This window comes from Phymastichus coffea, unplaced genomic scaffold, assembly GCF_024137745.1.
Source record: "Phymastichus coffea isolate CEN01 unplaced genomic scaffold, Cenicafe_Pcof_1.1 PCOF00047, whole genome shotgun sequence".
Taxonomy (NCBI): domain Eukaryota; kingdom Metazoa; phylum Arthropoda; class Insecta; order Hymenoptera; family Eulophidae; genus Phymastichus; species Phymastichus coffea.
In genome coordinates, this window is record NW_026706858.1 from 1,836,957 (window position 1) to 1,862,963 (window position 26,007).

Here is a 26,007-nt window from a genome sequence, read left to right on the forward strand (position 1 = left end):
ACCGCCCTGCCAGTCGGACTGCCGCAGGCCGCGCGCTCGCGGGTCCTGACGTTCATTCATCGCGGCGCGCGGCGCCTGCATGCCTCTCGCCCCGAAGCCCTCGTCCCTCTGCGATCATTCTCGTTTCTTTCTCGATTTAGCTGACCTCTTTGTTCGAACGCATATACTGCACGCCCGCAGCTGGCCCACTTTCGCACGGATTCGCACTCACGAGCGGCTGTATAGCCCCTCTCCCCCCTCTCTCTTGGGGCTTTCGCTGGACGAGCTTGAGTTTGAGCTTGAAAAATTGGCATTGCGCGCGTGTGGATTCGGCAGCGCGAAGGCTCGGCAAAGAGGAAAACGAGGGGCCCGAGGTGCGCGCAAGTCGAGTGGCCCTGCAGCAACCTATTGCCGTGCGCGTGATCGACTTATATCGTACCCCGTCGATTCTCCCCGCACCGATTCTTGACACACCGGCCGGCCTACCTACTCCCCTCGAGCTGTTATCCTCCGCCCTGCGAAAGTTCCTTTATTGTACGTGTACGCGTCGAACTAGTCGAGCGATCTCGTAATAGCTTTTGAGTTTTCATGAGTTCCATTGTCAGCTCGCTTCTGGTATGTATATTCGAATGCAAACTAGCTACTGCGAGTTCCTTTCTTACCGACTGCAGTGTGCAAATCTATGACGATCGCGTCGTTCGTGCTATTCACAAACGAGCATTGCCGCGTCTACGTCGACTCCTCGCCTCTACAGCTGCTATTTGAACAGCTAGCGCCGGCTTTGCGCTACTAGTCGCCGCACGTGCCCACCAATCATCATTTCTTTTCCGATCTCGACTCCGGTGCATTCGGAGCCAAAAGTTTCATTACATTTTTCATTTAAGTTCTTTTCGTTTACTCCATCTGTGATTTGTTTTTCCTCTTCTCGAGCTCAACTGCTTTCATAACCGTTTCGCAAAATGACCAGCAAACCAGCCTACAAAATCGGTAATTATTATTTACGAAATTACTACCACGTGCTGTTTTTCTGCTCGTAAAACTTACGATTGGGGTTGCCAATTAAAGCAGCTGTGAGGCTGTCAAATTTCTTTTTCATTTTATTAGTTTACGTTTTTTTAACTTTGATTCGCCTTGTTAAAGTTATACATTACACATATTTCACGCTTAATTTCCTTTTTATTTTTAGCCGATATTAACTTGGCAGAATTCGGAAGGAAAGAAATAACTTTGGCTGAAAATGAGATGCCTGGACTTATGGCTATTCGTAAAAAATATGGACCAAAGAAAATATTGAAAGGTGCCAAAATTGCTGGCTGTCTTCATATGACAGTGCAAACTGCAGTGCTTATTGAAACATTGGTTGAACTTGGTGCAGAGGTAATAACTGTTCTTTTTACTTCTTTGGTTCAACATTTTAAAGATATGATATAATTGTTATAATTGATAAAAAATGTTCACTGTATATAAAAATATCAATAGGCATGAAGACTTGTTTGTGAATAATTTTAATCTATAATTAACTACTTTAATCTTATCTTATTATCATTAAACAGTTGATAATACTTCACTTGGAGATTAGGTAAACAAGAAACTTAATGATATGTTATATTACATAATTCCAGGTCCAGTGGTCTTCTTGCAACATATTCAGTACGCAAGATCATGCTGCTGCAGCTATAGCAAAAACGGGAATATCAGTGTATGCTTGGAAAGGAGAAACTGATGAAGAATACGAATGGTGCATTGAACAAACTTTGTTATTTAAAGATGGAAAGCCATTTAATATAATTCTTGATGATGGAGGAGATTTGACTAATATTGTACATACCAAATATCCTGAATATTTGAAAGACTGCAAGGGCATTTCAGAAGAAACTACAACTGGTGTACATAATGCATACCGTATGCTTAGGGAAGGAAAACTTAAAGTTCCTGTAATCAATGTTAATGACTCTGTCACAAAAGTACGTAATAATATTGTTATACTGTATTTTGAAAAATAATAATTCTAAAAAAATTCCAGAGCAAATTTGATAACTTATATGGATGCAGAGAATCTCTTATTGATGGAATCAAAAGAGCAACCGACATCATGATTGCTGGTAAAGTCTGTGTAGTTGCTGGATATGGTGATGTTGGCAAAGGATCTGCTCAAAGCTTAAAAGCGCTTGGAGGTCGTGTAATAATAACTGAAATTGATCCTATCAATGCTCTTCAAGCAGCAATGGAAGGCTATGAGGTATAAAGCTATTGATTGATATCATAGCTTTACATAAGGAATAGCTTTGAATAACATCAAGGAAATTAATACCATATATTTTTTAGGTAACTACTATGGATGAAGCTTCTAAAAAAGGTCAAATTTATGTTACAACAACTGGATGTACTGATATCATCACAGGAGAACACTTTATGAACATGCCAAATGATGCCATAGTATGTAACATTGGTCATTTTGACTGTGAAATTCAAGTTAAATGGTTGGAAACTAATGCAGTAGATAAAGTGAACATTAAACCACAAGTTGATCGATATAAATTGAGCAATGGAAGGTAATTTTGACAATTTATTTGTTAATTTATCGATCGATTATCATTTTTAATAGTCATTTTGTAAAAATTGTTATTAACTATTCAAGGCATATCATTCTTCTCGCAGAAGGACGTTTAGTTAATCTTGGCTGTGCTACTGGTCATCCAAGTTTTGTCATGAGTAACTCATTCACAAATCAAACATTAGCACAAATTGAATTGTGGACAAATTCTAACTCTTATCCACTTGGAGTACACATGTTGCCCAAAAAGGTAATTTCAAGGCTTTCAACTTTAACTAATTATTGAATTTTTATAAAGATAAAGTAATAATACGATCTTCTGTAATATAGTTGGACGAGGAAGTAGCTGCTCTTCATCTTGATCACTTGGGCGTTAAATTAACGAAATTGACTCCAGCTCAAGCTAAGTACTTGGATATACCACCTGAAGGACCATTTAAACCAGAGCATTACAGATATTGATAGTACAATTATTTTTGTTATTACGTCGTATTCAAGATTTGAAAAATATTTATCAACATGATAAATATTATTTTCTCTAGCATATACTACCTCGGTTTTCATAAATCCCGTACTAAAAAATACAGCAATTTTTAAAAAAATCTATTTTGTTTTATTTAAATGATTATAGAGAATTCCATCTTTTTTCTTATTTTTTTTATACAATATACTAATAATATCACAATCATATTTCATTATTTTTACGGCATAATTTTTATGGTATTATTTTTACTATTCAAGTTAAGTAGATAATTAAAATACTCTTTTGTTCAAAACTGAATTTAAACAATCACATTATAACTGTACAACTAGATACAGTATGAAAAAAATGTTTGTGCTTTTTCAACAGTTCTATAAGAAATTTACATTAATCAACATTTTTTTTATACTATGTACACGTACGAGGGGTGTTCAAAAAGTATGGTAACTTTATGTTTTTCTCAAAAAATATTTATTCATTGGTCAATATTTATGTTGCCCCTTCAAAGTAATCCCCGTTAGATATAATACACTTGTGACAACACTTTTTCCAATCATCGAAGCACTTTTGATAATTATTTTGAGGTATAGCCTTGAGTTCTTTCAGCGATGCAGTTTTTATTTCTTCAATCGTTGAAAATCGATGTCCTTTCATGAGTTTCTTAAGTTTTAGGAAAAGAACAAAGTCACTGAGAGTCAAATCGGTGAATATGGAGGCTAAGACATGATTGTGGTGTTGGTTTTGGCAAAAAAATCTCTCACAAGCAACGATGAATGAGCAGGTGCATTATCGTGATGCAAAATCCACGAATTGTTTTTCCAAAGTTCCGGACGTTTTTTGCGTATTGCCTCTTGCAAACAACGCATAACTTCAAGGTAATACTCCTTATTGACCGTACGAGCTTATGATAAGAATTTCTGATGAACTATGCCACAGTAATTAAAGAAGACAGTGAGCAAAACCTTGACATGTGATCGAACTTCGCGTGCTTTTTTGAGTGTTGGCTCTTCTGGGGTCTTCTATTGTGACGATTGGACTTTAGTTTCGACATCATAATCATATACCCACGATTCATCACCAGTTATAACCCTTTTGAGAAAATCAGAATCTTCCTTGACTTCATTCAACATCTCCTGTTGAACGGTTCTTTTAAGCAATTAAAGAAGACCCCAGAAGAGCCAACACTCAAAAAAGTACGCCAAGTTCGATCAAATGTCAAGATTTTGCTCACTGTCTTCTTTGATTACCGTGGCGTAGTTCATCAGAAATTCTTACCATAAGGTCGTACGGTCAATAAGGAATATTACCTTGAAGTTATGCATCGTTTACAAGAGGCAATACGCAAAAAACGTCCGGAACTTTGGAAAAACAATTCGTGGATTTTGCATCACGATAATGCACCTGCTCATTCATCGTTGCTTGTGAAAGATTTTTTGGCCAAAACTAACACCACAATCATGTCTTAGCCTCCATATTCACCAGATTTGACTCTCAGTGACTTTTTTCTTTTCCTAAAACTTAAGAAATTCGTGAAAGGACATCGATTTTTAACAATTGAGGAAATAAAAACTGCATCGCTGAAAGAACTTAAAGCTATACCTCAAAATTATTATCAAAAGTGCTTCGATGATTGAAAAAAGTGTTGTCACAAGTGTATTATATCTAACGGGGATTACTTTGAAGGGAACAACATAAATATTGACCAATAAATAAATATGATATTTGATAAATATTTGAGAAAACCATAGTCACCTTACTTTTTGAACACCCCTCGTACATATGTACATACACACACCTATTTATATGAAAATAAAGTTACTCTAAATTTACATTTTCAATAGTGCCATATTTTCTTGAAGGCAACAGCAACCACAGCCAGTTGGGCAAACAGTCTCATTTGTAAACCATGCTGCTAAATGATATGTGTGTCCACCATGTCCACATACCATGCAAAAATTACTAGGACCTGAATAAAATATATATTTTAATGTCAATGATTTGAAGTAATACGTAAAATTTATAATTAAAATTATATTGCATGAAAAAATTCACCTCTAACGGAAATATGACAAACAGCGCACTGAAATGTTAAACGTTTGCAAGTTGAGCACTGTGGGCCTTTACTCGATTTGTTACAGGCATGACATTCGCTTTGAAACTCTATACTTTTATGATTATCAAACGATGTTGAATTGACATGTTTCAGTACTTGTGCGCGAGCATCTAAAAGTCTCCACCTATGCAATACTTCGGCATAGGCTTTTTTGTACGTATCATAAAGTGCTGTGTTTTTCTCGTCAAGCAGTCTGAAAGTTGCCATCATCCTTGTTTGCATCCTTTTATAATAATTTTTGTGAGCTACAAATAAATTTTAGTAGCATTTACCTTACGTGACGTCCGTATTCATTAATCGATTCTTGAACTTGAAAACCATCTAATGATTCAGACCAGGAATTTGATCTATTCTGTTTCAAATTTGGAAAATTCCAGCCTTCTAAAGTTGTGTCTGCAGGATGAATAGTATGATAGGGTGACCCGCCGGGCTACAATCACAAAGATTATTAACAATTGGGAGAGTTGCATTAATTATTGGAAAGGTTTACAAGTTTAGTCATTTATTGTATTTGTTTATAAAAATTAAGCAAATGAAATGTTTCGGATTAGTCATTAAATTAATGTTAAAAGCGATCAGTTTGAACCCCAAGAACCAATTAATTATAAGTGATTCAAGAATCAGAAGCTTTTTATTAATAATACTTCTTCTTATTAATAATAATTCTTAAATTAAGAGGTGAATATTAAACCTTCCCTTACCTTTAACCACCACTTTCCAATGAAAAGCTTCTACAACAAACGTAATATTATGACAACATGAGTTTAAAAGGTTGAAGCCAATATGTACATTAGTTGCAGTCAAGAATCATAAAATCAAGCAGTGTTTATCAAGCTACGTCATATTCAATCATCATAAAAAAATCCTTTTAGTTTGTGTTCAGAGGTTTAATACTAATTTAAATGACATTGTAATTTATTGTAACTATTGTAATTGCTTCATATGAAGAAAACAATTGCATGATATGATTATACAGAATAATGTGATAATGCGCATGTTGGTTCTTAAGGTAACTTTAATAACCAATAGTGTAATTCGTGACATATTGTTGTCTGATATGGGAAGTCAAATAAAGTCTCTTCATGCAAATCGTACCAATATAAAAAAAATAGAAAAAAGTGTATTATTACAATACCTCTTTTTAATGTATACTTACACTGACATTCACAGATTTACTGACAAAGCGATTTTGAAGCATATCAGAATTTTCTGATCTGCAACTGAAAGCACAGCTCAGCATACCTGCCATTTGGACATCAGACTGATTTGCATAGTGCTGTATTCTAAAAAAATTAGAAAAAAAACAAATACACAAGGAATATTCAACATATGAAAGATAATTGTAATTACGTATATTACATAGAATGTATTAGATTTTGGCCGAAAGGATGTAGAGACCAAGGCGCATCTATATCTGGCGTTTGATGATTCGACTGTAGATTTAGCGAATTTGTAAGGGGTTGCGAAATAACAAGAGCAGCTAAGCACCATGCCTGCACTAAATCGGGTCTTTCTAAACTCGCCGCTACGTTTGCATTATAATGGCACATTGCGGGTATATTCGTGGTATTAATTCTAAAGGAAAATTATTTGTTTTAATTACACATTTTTTCGATCGGCCTTCTGTAATAAAGCTTAAATTGATGTTACATGTATTTTTCAGCTAATTCCTTATTGACAAAAAAAAGAGATGAGGCATCGTATATGGTAACTAAAGAATGATAATTTTTGTGGCATGTTCTTCCATATCCTCGATTTGGACCGTGAGAAGTTCTTCTTGTTACCTAAAAATAAACAATATTAATAAAGAAATCTATAACTTCCCACATTAATGAATGATTAATATAAGAAGTTTACTCGATCTTGAAAATAAAAAGAACTAATTGAGATATTATCTGCAGGTTGGACGTATGAATTGGAATAAATTTGCATAAAATGCCCTCCATTGTTTACACTAGACGCTAGTGCCGAAAGAGCACGAGGAGTTGTACCTTCGGGTTTGATGGAAGCTCGTCTGACATAAGATGAACGACCAAAGCACACAAGCGTGCCTGGAAATTATCATTTATGCATTTATTTAACTCATTTATTTCACAAGAGTTTAATAACTTTGTCTATTTGTATACTGACCTACACTGCAAAATTTGGCTCCTGATGTACGTGGAAATGGTATATAAGAATCTTGATAATTAGAACAAATCTTGTTGGAATTCAAAAAATTTTCTGTATGTTGAATATGATAACCAAGATGGTTATTTTCCGTTTCGTCTTTGACGCAAGTCTAAAAAATAAAAAATGATTGAGCTTCTGTATTGTTAGAAAGCGCATTTAAGTACTAGAGAATTTATTTTAAAAACCTGTTCCAACGTAGCAATCAGCTGTCTTAAGCAAGGTTCTAAGCAAGAACGATTTTTCCTTACTCTTTGTTGCGCAGTTTGTTTCAATACTTTTAAAAGCTTGGTCATGATTACGTTATCAACAGTAGTTCCTGGGCAAAATTGAAAAGTAGGCTGAGCACTATATGGATAATTTCCTGGGAAATTGACTTTTAAAACTACATTGTAGTTTTTATTTGAGGCAGTTACTGTACAGCTTCTTTCAGCGGCATCCATAGCATTTACCTACAAACAGTTATATATAATCTACCATGTAACCAAATAAATAATTCAATAAAACTATTAAATAATGTACCTCTATGTTTGGTATATTCATATTGATTAAAGAAAATTCTTGCTGTAAAGTTTTAGGCTGAGTCGGTGAAGAAGTTTCCTTTTCCAGTTTAGAAACGTCGCCTTCATAATTTAATTTCAAGTTATCCATACTTGTTGAATAATTTATGTCGCTTTCATTGTTTGATTCATGAAGCTGCAACTCCTGGACTGACTGTAATGTTTCTAAATACAAAAAAATAACTTTTAAACGAACAAGATATATCTGCAAAAACGAAATAAAGACAAGGATATATTACTTAAATTATCGTCTCCAGAATACTTAGAATATACGCAATTGCCGTCATCTATTTCATATCCACATAACTAGAAAAATAAAATGTTGATTATTTTTACAAGTACAATAATCATGCTATTAAATTAAATAATTATAATTACCTTTTTAAACAGAGGAGGAATCTTGAATATCCTTAAACATTGATCTTTTGACCATGTAATAAGCTCAAAATCATTTTTTTCTGAAAAGAAGTTCAAGTAGATTAATGAAAGAGATTTCATTTAAGAATGAATATTCTAATATTCAAGTTATGCTTTTAAATCAAAAGTTATAAATAGGAAGTAATCTACTCTCAATGAAAAAATTGGTGGAATTTTTTTTATGAACTTTGACATTTATCAGGCAAGTTTAAGATATCAAAGAGCTTTTTATAAATTACAGGCTCGATTAGACAGAATAATATTTAATAACTTGAATAATGGAAGAATGGAGTGGTATTATAAATTTGATACACACCTGTTCTTGGTTGTCTCCACTGAAATTCTAAAACAACATCAGTATGCCCCACAAATGTATAAACAGGTGTTGATAAATTGGAGGTATTCCATAACAATAAGCTATTTTCTCCTCTTCTCAACTGAGGTACAACAATAGTAACCAAACCCTCGCCAAAAGGCTAGGAAAAGAAATTAATTTTTAATTTTAAAAGAACAAATTATTATCTTAACAATATGACATACTGTATAGCGTGCTCTCCACACTGGAGAATTAGTTGTCAAAATATTTTCGGCTCTTCGTGGATTATTGGTGTCAAAAATTTTAACAGTACAATCTTGGCTAGATGTAGCTAACTGATTCTGTTGAAATGGACACCAGTCTAATCCATGTATCTATAATAAAGTTAAAATATTGATGATAACCCAGGTCAATTGATGAGCTTAATACATTCGCAGGAATGGATTACTTTTGTCAAATGCGCAGCTATATATTGCACAGGGCTATTTCCTTTTCGTTGATCCCACACTTTAACATCGCCATCATGTGAGGTTGCCAACATATTTGGTGATGAACCACTCCATCTCACTTGAGAAGCTCCAGCTAGAAAGCCAAAATCATCAAATTTTATTTTGAGAAACTTCATTGCAGCTGAAGGAGTAGAATTTTCAACATACCAACTGCTGACAACGACAAACTTGGTTTTCTCTGATCTCTTATATCCCAGATATGAATATACGTATCTATACTGCATGTTGCTAAAATATCTGGATCTTTTGGATGCCAATTTAAATCACTTACAACTCTAGTATGTGCACGTAAGCTGTGGGTGGGTTGCAAGTCATAGCCATTATTTCCCATAAAACTTAGAATTTCTACTCTATTATTACTCTGTGAAAATGAATTTAGATGACTAAATAATTGTATAGTTATTTTCCAAATGCTTTGTAATTAAATTAACATTGATTACTCACAGATATTGCACACAAATGACAATTTGCCAAATTAGGATTCCATTCAGCTGAACCTACTTCATATTTACTTTGCCTATGGAATTTTCTCAAAGATTCTGACTCCTCATCTAGATGTTTTATTGCCAAATATCTTCGTCTGTATAAGAAAAATTGATTGTTGTGTGACATATATTCTTACAATAAAAAAAAAAAATTTACAAAATAAAATTTACTCACCCAGCCAAGAGTACATGGTTACCTGTAACATCAACAGCCATAGTATTGGCCTGTAGTGAAATAATTAATCATTATATGATCTTAATAAAAAAAAGACTGGCAAAAACCAATTAAATAAACAAAAACCATATGTGAGTTTAAGTGTCAACAAACTAATGTAAATGTATATACCTGTACATCTCGATGTTCGGTAACCACATAGTCTCGACCCCAGCGTTTCGACATATTGACAATGTTTTTCCAATAAACAAACTTTCAACTGATAATAGTAAACATATTCATTGACCAAAGTGAACGTACATAGTTGGACTTGTGTGCGTGTTCACTATTTACTGCTGCAGGATAAGGTTAAAATTCATGTTACATTACCTAAAGCGAGATTGACTACGGTTGATTGGCCGAAAAAAAAAAAAAGAGAGAGGCTCATCGATCAAAGTATTCGTTTCGTTGTTAATGTAATTTGCGTATAGCTTGTCAATTGCAAAAGAAAAACAATCGGTTGCTATGACGATTTTGCGGGAGGTAATGTACGACGGTTGAAGTTATTCATCGAAATGACCCTAGCAGAAAAATGATTGATTTAAAAAAAGAATACCATTAGCTTCGTCTTAATTTGTACCACTCGAAAATTGGTTTTTTGGAATTTGTACCCCTCCAAAATGTTAAAAAAAACGAAAAAACGATATTTCGGAAAACTCATACTCCTGGCAGAAAAATGATAGATATCTTAAAAGAAAGAAATACCATTAGTTTCATTTTAATTTGTACCATTAGAAAAAAGCTTTTCTAGAATTTGTACCCTCTCTAAAAATAGAGAAAAAAAAAGATTTTCGTAGGGTAGATTAGCAATTTAAATTAACGTATTACTGCGCATGCGCGGTGGAAAATCTATTTTCCAGCAGACAAATATACGATTTAAAAAAATATATATATATGGATGCCTTCTTCTTAATTTGTACCATCTAAAAAATACATAAAACTAATTTGTATCCCTGTAGAATTTGAATAATACAATGTTTTTTGTGCGATTGTAATACTGATAAATTTTACAGGAAAATCTTTTATTTCTTAAGAAAAAAATATATTTCTAGCTTTACCTTAAATTTTACCAACTGAAAATAGTTTTATTGTAATTTTTACACTCTAAAATTTCATTAGACTTGTTAATATACAAAGTCCTAAGTTAACGTGTGTTTTTATATGGTCGTGTATATTGTTTAAGGAAATAAATATTTTTCCTATGAGAGTTTCCTACTTTATCATCCGAGTAATCAGCTGTTTTTGCGGATGTAGGAGTTTAAGAACAATTGCTAATCTACCCTACGAAAATCTTTTTTTTCTTTATTTTTAGAGAGGGTAAAAATTCCAAAAAAGCATTTTTCTGATGGTACAAATTAAAATGAAACTAGTGGTATTTTTTTCTTTTAAGATATCTATCATTTTTCTGCCAGGAGTATGAGTTTCCCGAAATATCGTTTTTTTCGCTTTTTTTTAACATTTTGGGGGGGGTACAAATTCCAAAATAGCAATTTTCGAGTGGTACAAATTAAGACGAAGCTAATGGTATATTTTTTTTTTAAATCAATTATTTTTCTGCCAGGGTCGTCTCGATAAGTTATTCGCGAGTCGCGGTCGTGTCAGCTGCTAGTGTGGCAGACGGCAGGGTGGGGAGATGCGGAGTTTACAGCGAATGAAGGGGCAAGGGGAGAAAAACACTGTGGGTCATGTGTGGAAACTGCGAAAGAAGGGGAGGGCGTTGCTGCGCAAGTGCGAGCGCAAGTCATTGTTGTTGGTTTTTGATAGTGAGTGCGAGAGAGATAGAGCATTGAGAGGCAAAGAGCTGCTTCGAACAACGCTGTACTTGTATGCTATTTCTGTCACGTAGCTATATAGTGTGTATATATATATATATATATATATATATATATATATATATATATATATATATATATATATATATATATATATATTGTGGCTGCAGCCAAAGTCACTTTACACATATACGCAGTTCAGCTAAATTGCACCAAGCCATCGATTAAGAGTGGGACTTTGTGATCGGCGCAAGAAAACTGAAAACAAAATTATAAAAAAATAGTTAAAGTGTGGTTTCTCATAGTGGTAGAGCCGATTTTGACGACTTTTTCCGTGAGCCGCCCAAGTACCAAGTAGTTCTATCGAGTAGTGCTGATTTCTCTTTTGACGTTTTAAGGCCTCTTTGTTTGTTTGCTCTCTCGCGCCCACAGTGCTGATAAAATGATATTCGTGACCATGGATTGTCTTCGACATTAGCAGGTGCTGAGTTTAGTAAATTTAGTTTTCTTCTGTGGAAAGTTTTGCAAAAAGAAACATATATATATAGACTCCGAGTGCATTTCCTGAAGAGTGAACCGACAAACTTTGCTTTAACCGCGACCCTTTCATTCGAGTGACGCTATCTTGTGCTACTTATCTTTCCTTTGCCAAAAGTTTCTAAATTTTGTTCTTTGTTGCGATTACATCGAGTGTCGCGAGTGCGTTGTTCTCATCGCGACATTTATCTGTGTCAAAGAATTTGGTCCGGTTCAAGTGCGACTAATTAAAGCATACAAATAGCCTCGTACTTTATTGTGCTGCTGTGAATAACAATTATTAGAATTCTATTACAATTTGCGATTCAGTTGACTTGTTTTCTCTCACAGTTTTTCTGAACTCTACATCCTATTTAATTTGTGATGTACCCCAAGTGTAACGCTGAAGGAATCAACGTCGAATCGTCGATCAATTTTGTGCACTCGAAGAGAAAAGGATTCTTCATACACAAAAAAAAAATGCTAAGAGACCCCATAAGTTTACGAAATCGTATAAGTTGTTTTCTTCTTCGTCGTTATTAAATAATCTCGCGCTCAACGCTCTCTGTTTACAAGGAACTTTGGAAATTGCACGTAGTTTCAAGGCCAAGGATATTGCTTCTTTGTAAGGAGTTCTCTTGCACCTTAATTCTATAAGTACAAATTTACCGTCCCAGTGCAATCTTTAAACATTGAAAATAAAGCATAAACAAACAGCAAAAATGAAACTGTTGGAAAGCACTCGCTTTGAGGCAATAAACAATGCTTTATCCATTACAACTGGAGACAGTAAAATCATTGGAAGGTCAGTATAGATAATGTTTGTCAATTTCTTGTATCACAATGCATGTTTTCATTATAAATTAAATATTGACTTTTATGCTTATTCACAGAATTGAAAGTTACTCCTGTAAAATGGCTGGAAATGATAAGCAACTATATAAACGTTTTAATTCTGAGCAAGGTGTAACACCACATGATTTTCAAGCATTATCACCACCTCAAACATCTCTTGGTACATCTCCAGCTCAGAGCTATTATAGGTGAAAATATATTTTATGCAAAGAATTGAATGATTTAAAATATTTTCTTATACAATCAAAATCAATTGGTCTTGTGTAGTCGTAGTATTTCTGGAGATGAGGAAGGTCCCTTATGTGATACAATCAGCAGAAAAACTTTATTCTACTTAATTGCAACTTTGAACTCAGCATTTTATCCAGACTATGACTTTTCTGATGCTAAGAGTCATGAATTCAGTAAAGAACCAAGTTTACAATGGGTTATGAATGCTGTAGATAGTAACTTGAGTGCCACAGCTGGAGATCATTATCGTACATTGAAAGCTGCACTTTGGGCTACTATTGAAGATGAGATATCTTTGAATGAATGTGATATTTACAGGTAACGACAGGTGGGAAAGTTATGTGCACTTTCTGAGAATAGGTTCACAATTATTTTTTAATTTTAGCTACAATCCAGATTTAGCATCTGATCCTTTTGGAGAAGACGGATGTTTATGGTCATTTAACTACTTTTTTTATAATAAAAAGCTTAAGAGGATTGTATTCTTCACCTGTAGAGCAATAAAGTAAGTTGTTTTCATCATTTGAAAACTAAAAGTGAATGTTTTTACAGACTAGTTCATTAAAATAAATTTTTTGTAGCCCGCTTTATGCCATGGATTCAGGCATTAGTAGTGATATTACAATGGATGAAGACGATGACGATACTTACTAATCCGTAGAGTTTCTGATGACTATTTTGAACTTTAGGATTTTCACTCTGAATGTTATATTACTTTAAGTACCCTGTAGTATTGCAAAACAATTATCACATTACAACAGTGTATTCTTGTTTCTTACTTTTTGAAAGTAGTTTTTTTTCTATAAGGCAATAGAATAGTAAAACTGGGCCTTCACAGGTGAAAATTAGTAATGTCAGATAGATGAACATATATAAATATTTGTAAAGTCTTTTACAAAATTCTATAAAGACACTATTACTATGTAATGAAAAATATTCCCTGAATAATTTCGATTCTAGTGTTTGTCAAGATTGCAATCAATTTACTCTTGATTTAAAATCAATTGTTGATTGTACAAATTCATCTCTAACGTGTATTAGAGTTTGCAGAATTGTAATTAAAAGAAAAAAAATTAAATTCAGTATCTAACTACTTCGAACATTGATGATACTATTTGACTTATGTGATCAAGAAGAAAATCATGTTAATTCGAATTATATACAATATTTTTTTTTTTTAAATACCAATGTACTATTATAATTTTTCGTGTAAAAATAAAATAAAAATATGAATGAATTACAATATTATTTCCGAATCTTACCTTGTTAAAAGGAAGTACATAGAAAATATTACATGAAAAAATTATAACAAAAAAGTTCTTAATTTAATAGCAATTGATGTTATCTACATTACTAGAGTAGTTTGAGTCCAGTTATCAAAAGTCGTACAGAAACTTCTTAACAGAAAACTAAAAATAATTTTTGATTATTACGAGTATAAATTTTTAATACTACTCACAAACTTTCCTTGCAACGACATTAGCACTTGCTATAATATCATGATTCAGTTAACAATTATAAATTTTACGGGAAACATTATTCAACGTGAAAAATATTGGGGTGCTTGTTGATAAAAGTTATCTAGTTGTAAAAATGCTGTACTGTATCTCATTAGTTGTAGTAAAAAAATATTTGGAAATGTTTCCTCAAGTTAATATAAAATTGATACACGTAAAAAGCAAAAAGTGTAATTGAAAATTCTGGATTACTCAAAGCTATTTCAATAATTTACAACTTTACTTTTTCAAGGACTTCACTTTGTTTCACTCGTTAAATGTTCTTCATTTACTTGTACATTATGACATCAGGAGATTGATACATGCACATGTATGCGTCACATAATAGTCTCTTGGCATGTTCAGGAAGTATTTTGTCATCTGTAACTGTGGATAAATAATTGGCTCCTTCTTCACTTAACCAGTAAGGAAAGTCCGGACACGGTACCATTTCAGGGATGTTATACCCATTTTGCTCTCCTTAAAAATTTAGATTTGATCAAACATGAGTATTGGGTCAAATTAAGAATTGCAAATTTTACTTTACCTTTTCTATCTGCCATTGAATCAAAAAAACACCAAGGCGCATTAGAACCAGGACCACATTTAACAAAAGATACATAATGCGATGTTTCAATGCACACAACAGCCAATAGTTCCAATAATAGTCGTGGAACTACATAATTCTCTTTTAAAATTTCATACTTCAATGGTACACTTAAGGCTCTTGGTTTATGATTTGTTCTCATTTCATGACTATGTGCCTAAGTATAAAATATTTTGATTAAATATTCAGATAATTATTGTGTAATAATGAACATCACGACAAACCTTCTCGAGACATTTGTTACAAAATGCTGTACTTTCTAAACCTTCACCACATTGTCCAAAACATTCTTTACATTCAAATTTAGCCAATTTTCCACAAACTGTACATTGTCTGGGAGCTGAAAATGGTTATACATTATATCTTGTGTATAAATCCATTTTAAAAACAATCAATTCATTGCATACTCACAATCGTCAATAATATCCGTCACGTCTAAAAGTAATGTTGGTTGTATTTTTGAGTACATTTTAAAAGCTTTGCCAAAACGAGGCATTTGGATAATGAAACATGAAGGTACTTGGGCTAATTTAATATTACTAGTTAAAAAACTTTGCTCCAGTAATTGCTGCACATTGGGTAAAGTAAGTTTTTCGTCTTTTTCAACAAAAAGTTGATAAAAATATGAATCCTGTCCGGAACTCAATACTAAAAACGGCTCAGCTTTCAATGTTTGTGCTAATAACGACGTTAAAAATTCCTCTGGATCTGTGTAAAATTGATGTTGATAATATAATAATTGAAATAGCAAACCGTAATTATATGCACTTGCATTTATTTATTTTGATACCTTTCTCTTCAGTAGTTAGACCAGAAATTGATGATGATTTGTCCAACAAAGTTCTCAATTTCATGACGTGATCAGCTCCAACAAATAAATCCTTTCTTAAAGGATTAACTATTTCTTCACGCAAGACTCTTTGAACTTGTTCATATTCTAAACAATCTCCCTCATTTGCAGGCCTATATAAAACATAACTGCAAATTAGAAAGAATACACAAAAATAGATAGGAATTGTTACTAACTTACCTAAATAATAGGCGATCGAATATAGAAGTAAAAGCAAACATGCTGAAAAGAGTGGCATCCAAATAACAAGAATTATGATGACCTTGTATACCTCTAAACTTGCCACAAATTTTATCCAAATTATTTCTAACACATATAGGTGGTACTGCTCCAGTTACAATAGAACTTTGAATTGATTGAAAATTTTCAGTTGCAGGATGGTAATAGCTTTTGCTTGCCTGTACATGTACATGTTTTGATTATCAATATAATAAAATGATGTAGGGTGTGAAAATAAGGTAAATAATCTTACTGCCATATCATATTGATAACAATCCTTTAAATCAGTAAACCATGCTCTCTGTGGTTTACATTGGAAATACCGGATATTTTGATACGTTCCATCTGTTGCTAACGGATGAACATCATCCTACAAATAAAGTAATTTATAAAATAAGTAAGAGAATAATTAAATTATCTCTCATCATCTTACCAATTCAATGGCTGCCATCATCTTATTTGTATTAGAAGTTTCAGGTGAACCAATCCATCTTATAACCCCATAATGTACATCATTATTAACTAAAACTTTTACACAAGAGCCAATATTCAAGTCCTGTGTATTCGATGATTGCTGAGAATTTGAAGGAATCTCTTCTGCTTCATCATCTACAAATGAAATTAGTATTAGATTAAATTACACGGAATTCTCAAAATTTTTTATTTAACAAAACATTGATTTTCAGATTTTTAAAACGTTTTGTTACAAAATCTACATTACTACTCCAATTTGGATCCAAAACAAACGTTGGATAAAGATGTAAAGATGTGGACATTTTATAAATGAACCTTAAGACTGATTTAATCTTATAGACACTACTACTTGCTCGGAGCACCCAAGCAACATTCTAAATTTAAACTGCAAGTTATTATTATCCCTTCCAAGACAGGGCAGACAAGCCAATGAGCTCATGTTTTTTCTGTGAGATATTTTAACTAATTATAATCTTTTAATTAATGAAAAATTAATTCTTACCAGAATTGAGAGGATCAAAACTTTTCAAGTTTCTGTACATTTGCTTTGAATCATGTTCTTGTTGTTGGATTGAGATTTTTGATGAATGATGATATGAATGCGTAAAATTATTAATAACTTCAGTGTCAAGATTTTCATTATTATTGTCACTGTCTAAAAGTGAAGAACATTTATTTTTGTCAAATATATTTGTGCTTTTCTCAGTTTCAATTATTTCCTTGGCTTTAGAAGCAAAAAAACTGTCACTTGGTTGTAATATGTTGCTGGATAAAAATTCTGTTGCAAAAAGAATAAATATTTAAAAAATTTTATAAATTTGTAATTAATATAATAATATTTATTATATTATATTAGATACTTTTCTCAAAATTTCTAATTTCATCTAAAGCATCAGTTTTTCGTGGATTAATGTTACTTAATGTTGTAAATGTTCCAGGTGAATTAAAAATCTTAAAATATTTTTGAGTCAAAGGAGAAGGTTTACATACATTTGAATTTTCCTACAAACACATTACAATTTAAATATAAATATATAGATATTTAAGATATCTAGCAATAAATGAGTTGTTACCAATAAATCAAGTGCTAAATAATATCCATCTCCAAATTCTTTTACAGAGGCAAAACATTTTACGCTTGCTAGATATGTATTTAAATTATTAGAATCTGGACAGAACCAAACTTTACTATTTGGCCTAATATTCTCCACATCTTTACAAAACTGCTTATTTTTTGCTAAGCGCACCCTATCTGCTAAACTTGAAACAGCACATAGTAGATTCCAAATTAAACTTGAAACAGGTAGTAAGTCAATTTTGTAACATTTCCATTCCGTATGGTACCATATTTCACTAGGATTTTTACAATAAACTTTAACTCTAAGAGCATCTTCATTTTCATTTCCAACGGCTTGTACAAGCATTCCTGGCAAAACTTGACCAATATTAGCATTACATATTCCAGTTAAACGGCTCAAAATGGTTTCTTTTACAACGATATGATATGTTATATTTGAATTATCATGTATTGCTAAATGACTAAGATTGCACCACTCTTCTTCCATTTTATCATGAAATTTGTTGCACTATCAAACATTGTCAAACACCCATGAAATAGTAGTAGATGACATTCATCTTCTTATAAAAATATTATGTATAAATAAACAAGAAACACGACACAAAATATAATTAGCAAAAGATTTTATACATTAAATGATCTATACAGATGCAAATAAGAAATTATAATTCTTGTCATCCCTATACTTAAATATTAATTTTTTTTTGCTCTTCCACAATATTTCAATCTTGATTAACATATTATTTCGTTTTTATTGAAGTATGAATAATGTTTCAGAAATTTATATAGATCATTATTGAATTTGTATTCACAAAGAACAACAAATACGTCATTCAAATTTCAAACTTATATCAAACGTTTTAAGCAAATAATAATAGTTTGTAAAAATCACAAAATCATGGTTGACAATGAAATAACGCTCGCTATTGCTAATCGTAGGACGCAGATCCGCTCGGATATCAGCTGATAATGTTAATTTTCAGACAACTCTGTAGAGAGCGCTTGCAGTAAAAATTTGGATTTGTAGATAATACAGATCCAGTACTCGGTCGGTGTGCCCCACGGTGGCGCACACGGAGCAGCAGTGCAGTTGCAGAGAGAAAAAACAGGCGCGAATTCGGCCTATCGGTTTATTTGTTGGTTAACTCAAACTTTAAAGCTTATATCATTTGGTGTTTATTGTATAAAAATAAATAGTGCTGGGCAAATGAGTTAAATTTTATAAAAAATAATTATCTTTTATAAATAAAAAAAAATGGGTGATTCTGATCTAAACGAACTGCTCAGAAGAGCAGAACAAATGGCTGCTGATGTAGAAGGCAATGGGGAGTTACCACAAGTGGAGAGAAATCTTCGACAAATATTGGATGGTTCCAACGAAATATGGTCGCAAATGACACAAACTGGAACTCAGGACAATCAAAATCAAGCGTATGATTTTCATTCTAATTTTTTATTTGACGTAGCGATTTGATTTGTTCTAAAAATCATAATAAAATCTTACATTTGATAGGCATCTTTTGTTGGGTTCGAGAGGCATTGATTTATCTCAAATTGCTCAAAAATTAAATTCTATTAGTACTCGTCGTACTTTTGAACCATTAGATCCTATAGCTGACACTGATATAGTAAGCTACCTCAGGAATGAAAAAGAAAATGCGATACTTTCTATTATTGAACAAGTTAACAGAGATGTTAGTATTGACTATGTATCATTTATTTGCAAATTTTATTGAAATTTATGCATAGTCAAATTATTTTATTTTCAGACTTTTGAACTCAATCGAGTTCAACAATTAGAGCATACTCTTGGAGAATGGAAGCAAATGAAATTTGAAATAATGAACTCTATGACTGCACCTTCGGGAGAGTTGGTTGATTTGCGTGGAATTCCACAACGCACCAAAGTTGCTGGATCAATGATGAATGGTCTATCGAATGTTGAAGCAGCTTATGCTAAAGAATTACAGAATTATAATGAACATGTCCTGAAAGGAGTTACAAGACCTAGCTTGTTCGATGCTTTTTCTACAGCAGCAGCAACATTCAATGACAAAAAAGTTTTAGACATGTGGCAAATGGTGAAAAGTATGGTTGATATACCTTTTACACCTGCTGGAGATCCAATCAAATCAAGGACTAGTACTATTATTGAGACAAAGATTGTTTCACAAGCAAGAAAATACTTGGAGAACAGATACAAGGAATTTATGAATTCAATTGTAAGTGAAAATCTAGCACAAGCAAAAAGAGGTGGCATACCAGGTACTTTTCCACTTGTAAAAAGCTTTGTTGGAATTAAAATAGATAGTATGAGAGATTTAGAAGAAGTACTCATTGAAGATAGACCTCTCTGGCCTTTGGTATATTATTGTATGAGGTCAGGTGATTTAAAAGGTGCCTTGTACTGTATTAATCAGTGTGGAGCAGCATTCCAAGAGTTCAGATCAGCTCTAGAGGAAGCCATAGAAGATTCCCAACGTCATCCTAGTTCTCGGGCTGAATCTACTTTAAAACTTCATTACAGAAAACATGTCCGATCTTCCACAGATCCATACAAAAAAGCAGCATACTGTGTACTTGTTCCTTGTGAACCAGATGACCTTCACACAGAAGTTATGTCTGCTGCTGATGATTATTTATGGCTCAAATTATGTCAGGTCAGAGAACAACCAGATCCTGAAAATAAACTAACTTTGGATCACTTGCAGACTACTATCTTGGAAGTTTATGGTATTTTATAGCAAAACAGTGTGATAATATTAGGTTTTTTTTGCCCTTTATGTACATTTTATACATATATTTTATTTATTTCTTCCAGGTGAATCATACTACAGAGCCCATGAACAGCCCTTTTTATATTTTTCTATGCTATTTTTAACTGGACAGTTTGAAGCTGCCATTGAATTCCTTGCAAGAGGAGCAGGAGCTCGCCACTTAGCTCATGCAGTTCATTTATCTGCTGCAATGCATGAACATGGCTTACTAGCAGTTAGTCAAAGTGTTTTAGCACCACTAATTAGTATTGATCCAGCAGATAAATCTCCAGCTAAAAGGCTTAATTTTGCTAGATTAATATTAATGTATGCCAAGAGGTTTGAGTCATCAGACCCAAAGGAAACATTACATTATATGTTCCTGTTGAGGTAAGATTTTAAAAAACCAATACTTAAAGAAGTTACTCATTCTTATTAATTTTTTATTTTCTTAGATGTATGAAAGATCCATATGATAGAAATATGTTTGCTGCATCTGCAGCTGAAATGGTGGTAGAATTATCTCCAGATAATCGTACTCTACTTGTTGGAAAAATAGATAAAGATAGACGCTTACCTGGATTATTGGATCAATTTCAAGTAAATACAGATGACGTTATTAGTATATGTGCCGAAACTCTTTATAAAAAAGGTTTATTAGAAGATGCAGTGATGATGTACGATTTGGCTGGAAATCACGAGAAAGTATTAAATTTAATGTGCGTGCTATTGGCCCAAATTGTGAGCCAAAAGAATACATCAGGTTCTTTAAGGTCACGTTTGCAAACTGTTGCAACAGAAATTAGTCTTAGATATCAAGGCTTACCTATTCAAGCTTCAGCGGAGTCAGTAGCTGCTTTCTATACTTTAAGGGATCTCATGGTTTTCTTTGATCAATTTCATAATGATCAGTATCAAAATGCCCTCAGAGTATGTATAAATACAGTTTTATCAATTATATTTGTTTCTTTTGTTAAAAATATTACATAAATATAATATTTTCTGATCAGACAATAGCAGACTCAAAATTACTCCCACTCCACGTGAAACAAGTGGATGAGAGAGTTACAGCATTACGCCGTGTGTCACCAGAAGTGGCTGGTACTTTGGCCGATGTACTTCTTGCGACGATGACCATTCTTTATCGTCAATATCAAAAGCTAAGGTCTACTGAGCCAGGCGATGAAATTGCAAGGGAACAACAGTTGACAGATCTTCGAGAACAAGCTCGCGCTTTAACGAGTTTTGCCGGAACTCTTCCATACCGTATGCCAAATGAGACCAACAGTCGTTTAGTTCAAATGGAAATTTTGATGCACTGAAGCAAAATTTTAAATATCGTGCATTTGATACAACAAACGATTAATACTTATTTGTATTATTTTTACCATTAAAATGTAAAATACTTATAATGTAAAAATAAATTAACTATAAATAGTAATAATTTATTAAAATTCTGATTTTATTCTCATGTAAAAGTGAATATAATTATACTTAAAAAATATAATAATCTAGTAACAAGATTTATTCTCTAAATTACCTACACTCAAGGATTTAACTGTTATTCCACTACTTAAGTCTTGAACTTTGCCTTCTTGTAACTGAAATATTAAATATGAAATAATAGTTATGTATGTATTGAGAAGTGAATTTTTATACAGATAAGTACAAAATATTTACAGCTCTGTAGTCTAGAATCAATTCTTTAAATGCTAAGAAGTCAGTAAATGTCAAAAGAATTTCAAAAACTTCTCCTTCCAACTCCGAACGTCTTTTACTAAAATTATTTATTTTTTTTATGTCCTTGCAAGATTTTATACTATTAAAATAATCTTAAGACTCACAGTAGTTCACTTATGAAATCGTTCATAGAAAAGTTTGGTATCAATGATGTCAAGTTCGTATCAATGTAACTTTCAATAGCTTTGTTCTAGGCAAAATATTAAATAAAATTACAATCATTATCATACATTTTTCTCAATATAAACACTTACATATTCATTAAATATTTCCATGTATAATAATTTATTCTCTTCAACTGGTTCAAAAACTCTCCAATATTTATCCAAATAATATTGTTGAACTGATTGAAATCTTTTTTCTGCAAAAATGTCATTTACTCTTGTAAACAAAAATCTTAGCATTTTATTATTCTCTTTATTTTACCCATTATAAGATCTTCTATATGTCCAATAATTTTATCAAATAAACTATCACAAGCTTCACTTTCTTGTGAATTATTCTCTGAAGATTGAGCAACCAACGAATCCACTAAAATTTAAGAATTTTATCAGTACAATAACCAGTAGTTCTAATATTTCTAATGGAAAATAAATTTTTTTCGATAACATATATAGAGATATCTGCAATATTTAATATAATTTAAGAAGTTTTTCTAATCTTACTTATTTTTAAAAATACTGCAAATTTATTGAATTCACAAGTCGGTTCACATATAAGATCAATCAATATTTTCTTTTATAAAATTCTAGAATTTCAGTTTGAACAACCAAATTTATATTTTTTTAAAACAGAATGATTTCTTGTAAACCTGATCTGCATACATATTAGCCATGTTGACACTTTCTGTGATAGTAAAAACAATATGGCGACAAATGCAAGTGCGCAGTAACTACGGTCGCAGTAAACTTTTGTTTTGATTATTCTATTGGGCAAAGTAATGTCCAAAAGTTGCCGTTAAACTATTCTTACAATTAAGTTTTCTTTGCTGATCGTACTAAAAAGTATAATTTAATATGTCGGAACACGCTATCCCGCTTGACATTCTTGATGATTTGAGCAGGTTAAATATTATTATCTATAAATAATGAATTAGATAATCAAGTTTTCAAATGAAATCAATTTACATAGTATTATTTAGTTTATACACTTAGTTAATACAAGGGCTTTCTTCATCAATAATTTTATAAAATATTTTTTTTATATAATATAAAAGATGCATGAAAACTAACCCATATTTATTCCATCAAAAGAATTTATTGATGGCCCAATGGCAGACTGAAATCTTTATAATTTTTATAATCTTATATATCTTTATAAACTTTATAATCAATTTACTTTTTCAGTCGCTTCATCATCAATATCCCTGAAGAAGAACGAAAAGATCACATCCGTATATGTTTCCAAATAGAATTGGCTCATTGGTTTTATTTAGATTTTTATTGTACAGAAGAAAATCCAAAATTGAAATCATGTGGAATGAAAGAATTTACAAATCATATATTTAGGCATATTCCTTATCTAAAACCACATTTCCCTCGTGTTGATGCAATTTTAGATCAATGGCGTGAATATAAACAAAATGTACCAACATTTGGAGCCATAGTTTTGAATGAAGATTTAACCAAAGTTTTACTTGTTCAAAGTTATTGGGCTAAAAGTAGTTGGGGCTTCCCTAAAGGTAAAATTAATGAAGATGAAGATCCTTCCCATTGTGCAGTTCGAGAAGTTTTGGAAGAAACTGGTTTTGACATTTCTAATTTCATTGATAAGAATGAATATATTGAGTCTGTCATCAATGACCAACTTGTAAGATTATACATAATATCAGGAGTACAAAAAGATACCAAGTTCCAACCCAAAACACGTAAAGAAATCAAGAGTGTGGAATGGTTCGATTTAGAAAGTTTGCCTAATAATAAAAAGGATATGACACCAAAAGTAAAAATAGGAGTTGGACCAAATGCATTTTTTATGGTTTGCCCTTTTGTCAAGTGAGTATACGAAAAAAAGTATTTTTCATCTTCAATTTATTTTTACCTAATTATAAATATTGTTAGACGCGTGAAACGTTGGGTCCAGGACAAACAACAAAAAGAAAAGAGTGCATCAACTACCCAAGCTAAAAGAAATCGCCATAAATCTATTGGAGATATTGATTCTAGCACTAAAAATAAACGGTCACAAACTGTTACAAAAGTAGGTTATTTTGTATTCCCATTTAAAATTAAGTCTTTATTGATTTTCATTTGATAAAAATTTCTACTTGTAGAATGATGGAGTAGATTATAAATATCAGCGTCAAGTTAATACATCCCCTGTGCAAAATCGCCAAAAAACACATGATTATAAAAATACATCGTCTAAAGGAGCATTCAAGCGTAATTTGTTTGGCGAACAAAGTGGAGAACAGTCTCCACCAGCTTTAGCAAAACAATTGATAGAAAGTCCATTGAAATCTAAGTCTAATATATTTTTGAAAGACACAACAAACTTGGTTGTCAAACGGTCAGAAAATATCAACAAAACACCAATAGGAAACAAAGAAAAAAAAGGTAGGTAATCAAGTTATGATTTTACACTATGATAAATTATTTTACACTACATTATCTGATTAAACTATTTTTCCTTAGAAAATGTCAAGTCAAATTCTGGAAAATTGACTCGAAAAATGACAGAAAAATCGATGACTTATCAGTTAACAATACCACAGGTGTCAAGAGATTATTTTGGAGCATTTGATTTTAAAGCACAAGTTTGGATGAATTTTAAATTTGAAAAAAAGTCTATACTTGGTTGCTTGTAAAATGAAGGTGATGAGGAGTTATTAAGTATCAGAAACTTTTCTGTGATCTCATTAACGTATCTTTTAATTATTAGTTATTATCACTGCCAAACTAGTTTTATCAGATGTGAAAATTATATATGAATATTACTTTATTAAATTAAAAACAATATAATAAATGATAATAACTATTATCATTATAACTGAATTATTGGCAATTTAAAATTGAAAAAGTGAAATTTAACATTTTTTTGATGTTTAGTGGGAATTAGTTAAATTGTTGTGAACAAACGATAAAATCTAAATCGAGAGATTTAGTAATGTAACACATTCATTTTTATGTTGCTCCACATATAACTTATAGATTTTAGTGATTAATACATCCACAGTATTAGCAACACGATCTGCAAAGTTCCAAAACAAAAAAAATTAACAAATTGTTTAATAATATTTATTTTATTTAATAATGATATTCAATATCGTTTATAGATTGCGCATTGTAAAGCGTTAATTTAGTCTACTTGATTAACTAAATGAGAAAATATAAAAATTTTAAATTGGTGATATAAAATGCATAAATGACAAGTTATACTTGTTTTTTATTTTTTCTAACATTTTGGCAAAAACTGCCCAAATTGATTGCATAAATCACTGTTCTCCTTAATACTAGTTGTTTTTATAATACATAGTTTGGTCTTTTTGATCAGTTCTGGAATTTATTAATAACTTTCTTTCCCTGCAATATTTAGTGACTAGAATTATTATGGCTACAATAAATCATGACATGTTTCAACTAATTATCAATAAAATAGTAATTTATTTGCAGAGCTT

The 26,007-nt window shown here is 32.0% G+C and overlaps 7 protein-coding genes across 10 annotated transcripts; 4 read left to right on the top strand and 3 right to left on the bottom strand.

Moving 5' to 3' along the window:
• Positions 1-732: 732 nt before the first annotated feature.
• Positions 733-3,136, top strand: LOC131665189 (adenosylhomocysteinase). The gene is made up of 7 exons (XM_058936900.1): positions 733-966; positions 1,166-1,356; positions 1,602-1,943; positions 2,003-2,218; positions 2,305-2,531; positions 2,618-2,783; positions 2,864-3,136. The coding sequence occupies exons 1-7, from the start codon at positions 939-941 to the stop codon at positions 2,993-2,995; spliced, it is 1,302 nt and encodes a 433-aa protein (XP_058792883.1). The 5' UTR covers positions 733-938; the 3' UTR covers positions 2,996-3,136.
• LOC131665188 (GATOR complex protein WDR59) lies at positions 2,853-10,270 on the bottom strand. Of its 2 annotated transcripts, XM_058936898.1 has the most exons (21): positions 9,930-10,270; positions 9,759-9,808; positions 9,543-9,678; positions 9,246-9,459; positions 9,038-9,171; positions 8,814-8,963; positions 8,590-8,749; positions 8,235-8,314; positions 8,096-8,162; positions 7,819-8,021; positions 7,485-7,748; positions 7,258-7,408; positions 6,985-7,178; positions 6,778-6,911; positions 6,487-6,702; positions 6,284-6,410; positions 5,829-5,858; positions 5,400-5,557; positions 5,067-5,320; positions 4,845-4,980; positions 2,853-2,957 (listed from the first exon to the last, which is right to left on the bottom strand). In XM_058936898.1, exons 1-21 carry the CDS (start codon positions 9,981-9,983, stop codon positions 2,912-2,914), a joined length of 2,958 nt encoding a protein of 985 aa, XP_058792881.1. In that variant the 5' UTR covers positions 9,984-10,270; the 3' UTR covers positions 2,853-2,911. The 2 variants fall into 2 exon arrangements, with proteins under 2 accessions (XP_058792881.1, XP_058792882.1); XM_058936899.1 differs by lacking the exon at positions 5,829-5,858.
• A 1,474-nt stretch (positions 10,271-11,744) lies between these two features.
• On the top strand, positions 11,745-14,316 carry LOC131665168 (repressor of RNA polymerase III transcription MAF1 homolog). Its single transcript, XM_058936860.1, has 5 exons — positions 11,745-12,890; positions 12,979-13,128; positions 13,208-13,489; positions 13,557-13,676; positions 13,753-14,316. Exons 1-5 carry the CDS (start codon positions 12,808-12,810, stop codon positions 13,823-13,825), a joined length of 708 nt encoding a protein of 235 aa, XP_058792843.1. The 5' UTR covers positions 11,745-12,807; the 3' UTR covers positions 13,826-14,316.
• A 219-nt stretch (positions 14,317-14,535) lies between these two features.
• On the bottom strand, positions 14,536-18,862 carry LOC131665165 (ubiquitin carboxyl-terminal hydrolase CYLD). The gene is made up of 12 exons (XM_058936857.1): positions 18,582-18,862; positions 17,891-18,455; positions 17,678-17,819; positions 17,320-17,595; positions 16,777-16,952; positions 16,597-16,713; positions 16,305-16,522; positions 16,065-16,237; positions 15,686-15,982; positions 15,499-15,614; positions 15,215-15,431; positions 14,536-15,147 (listed from the first exon to the last, which is right to left on the bottom strand). Exons 2-12 carry the CDS (start codon positions 18,380-18,382, stop codon positions 14,957-14,959), a joined length of 2,415 nt encoding a protein of 804 aa, XP_058792840.1. The 5' UTR covers positions 18,383-18,455; positions 18,582-18,862; the 3' UTR covers positions 14,536-14,956.
• Positions 18,863-18,883: 21 nt separating this feature from the next.
• On the top strand, positions 18,884-22,099 carry LOC131665164 (nuclear pore complex protein Nup93-like). Its single transcript, XM_058936856.1, has 6 exons — positions 18,884-19,326; positions 19,409-19,589; positions 19,665-20,628; positions 20,717-21,041; positions 21,107-21,581; positions 21,662-22,099. Exons 1-6 carry the CDS (start codon positions 19,151-19,153, stop codon positions 21,971-21,973), a joined length of 2,433 nt encoding a protein of 810 aa, XP_058792839.1. The 5' UTR covers positions 18,884-19,150; the 3' UTR covers positions 21,974-22,099.
• LOC131665169 (ADP-ribosylation factor-like protein 2-binding protein) lies at positions 21,804-23,220 on the bottom strand. Of its 3 annotated transcripts, XM_058936863.1 has the most exons (7): positions 23,057-23,220; positions 22,818-22,922; positions 22,646-22,752; positions 22,496-22,581; positions 22,332-22,428; positions 22,196-22,252; positions 21,804-21,969 (listed from the first exon to the last, which is right to left on the bottom strand). In XM_058936863.1, coding segments are annotated over exons 1-7 (474 nt in total). In that variant the 5' UTR covers positions 23,058-23,220; the 3' UTR covers positions 21,804-21,948. The 3 variants fall into 3 exon arrangements, with proteins under 3 accessions (XP_058792846.1, XP_058792844.1, XP_058792847.1); XM_058936861.1 differs by lacking the exon at positions 21,804-21,969 and having other exon boundaries at positions 22,101-22,252; XM_058936864.1 differs by lacking the exon at positions 21,804-21,969 and having other exon boundaries at positions 22,121-22,245.
• Positions 23,221-23,265: 45 nt separating this feature from the next.
• Positions 23,266-25,197, top strand: LOC131665166 (m7GpppN-mRNA hydrolase). The gene is made up of 5 exons (XM_058936858.1): positions 23,266-23,454; positions 23,738-24,385; positions 24,452-24,590; positions 24,664-24,946; positions 25,025-25,197. Exons 1-5 carry the CDS (start codon positions 23,408-23,410, stop codon positions 25,195-25,197), a joined length of 1,290 nt encoding a protein of 429 aa, XP_058792841.1. The 5' UTR covers positions 23,266-23,407.
• The last annotated feature ends 810 nt before the right edge of the window (positions 25,198-26,007 follow it).

Excerpts from the sequence above, each read along its gene's own strand:
- LOC131665189 (XM_058936900.1), top strand. The coding sequence starts at position 939 with ATGACCAGCAAACCAGCCTACAAAATCG. Across the intron at positions 2,532-2,617 it reads TATAAATTGAGCAATGGAAG|GCATATCATTCTTCTCGCAG; the intron begins GTAATTTTGACA and ends TAACTATTCAAG. Across the intron at positions 2,784-2,863 it reads TACACATGTTGCCCAAAAAG|TTGGACGAGGAAGTAGCTGC; the intron begins GTAATTTCAAGG and ends TCTGTAATATAG.
- LOC131665188 (XM_058936898.1), bottom strand. The coding sequence starts at position 9,983 with ATGTCGAAACGCTGGGGTCGAGACTATGTGGTTACCGAACATCGAGAT. Across the intron at positions 9,679-9,758 it reads AACCATGTACTCTTGGCTGG|ACGAAGATATTTGGCAATAA; the intron begins GTGAGTAAATTT and ends TTTCTTATACAG. Across the intron at positions 6,703-6,777 it reads GAATTAGCTGAAAAATACAT|AATTAATACCACGAATATAC; the intron begins GTAACATCAATT and ends ATTTTCCTTTAG.
- LOC131665168 (XM_058936860.1), top strand. The coding sequence starts at position 12,808 with ATGAAACTGTTGGAAAGCACTCGCTTTGAGGCAATAAACAATGCTTTA. Across the intron at positions 12,891-12,978 it reads GACAGTAAAATCATTGGAAG|AATTGAAAGTTACTCCTGTA; the intron begins GTCAGTATAGAT and ends GCTTATTCACAG. Across the intron at positions 13,677-13,752 it reads TTCACCTGTAGAGCAATAAA|CCCGCTTTATGCCATGGATT; the intron begins GTAAGTTGTTTT and ends AATTTTTTGTAG.
- LOC131665165 (XM_058936857.1), bottom strand. The coding sequence starts at position 18,382 with ATGGAAGAAGAGTGGTGCAATCTTAGTCATTTAGCAATACATGATAAT. Across the intron at positions 16,953-17,319 it reads TTTTGATCCTCTCAATTCTG|ATGATGAAGCAGAAGAGATT; the intron begins GTAAGAATTAAT and ends TTTCATTTGTAG. Across the intron at positions 15,432-15,498 it reads GTAACAAATGTCTCGAGAAG|GCACATAGTCATGAAATGAG; the intron begins GTTTGTCGTGAT and ends TTTTATACTTAG.
- LOC131665164 (XM_058936856.1), top strand. The coding sequence starts at position 19,151 with ATGGGTGATTCTGATCTAAACGAACTGCTCAGAAGAGCAGAACAAATG. Across the intron at positions 19,590-19,664 it reads TTGAACAAGTTAACAGAGAT|ACTTTTGAACTCAATCGAGT; the intron begins GTTAGTATTGAC and ends TTTTATTTTCAG. Across the intron at positions 21,042-21,106 it reads CATTATATGTTCCTGTTGAG|ATGTATGAAAGATCCATATG; the intron begins GTAAGATTTTAA and ends TTATTTTCTTAG.
- LOC131665169 (XM_058936861.1), bottom strand. Across the intron at positions 22,753-22,817 it reads TATAGAAGATCTTATAATGG|AAAAAAGATTTCAATCAGTT; the intron begins GTAAAATAAAGA and ends ACATTTTTGCAG. Across the intron at positions 22,253-22,331 it reads TGATTCTAGACTACAGAGCT|TTACAAGAAGGCAAAGTTCA; the intron begins GTAAATATTTTG and ends TTAATATTTCAG.
- LOC131665166 (XM_058936858.1), top strand. The coding sequence starts at position 23,408 with ATGTCGGAACACGCTATCCCGCTTGACATTCTTGATGATTTGAGCAG. Across the intron at positions 24,386-24,451 it reads ATGGTTTGCCCTTTTGTCAA|ACGCGTGAAACGTTGGGTCC; the intron begins GTGAGTATACGA and ends AAATATTGTTAG. Across the intron at positions 24,947-25,024 it reads AGGAAACAAAGAAAAAAAAG|AAAATGTCAAGTCAAATTCT; the intron begins GTAGGTAATCAA and ends ATTTTTCCTTAG.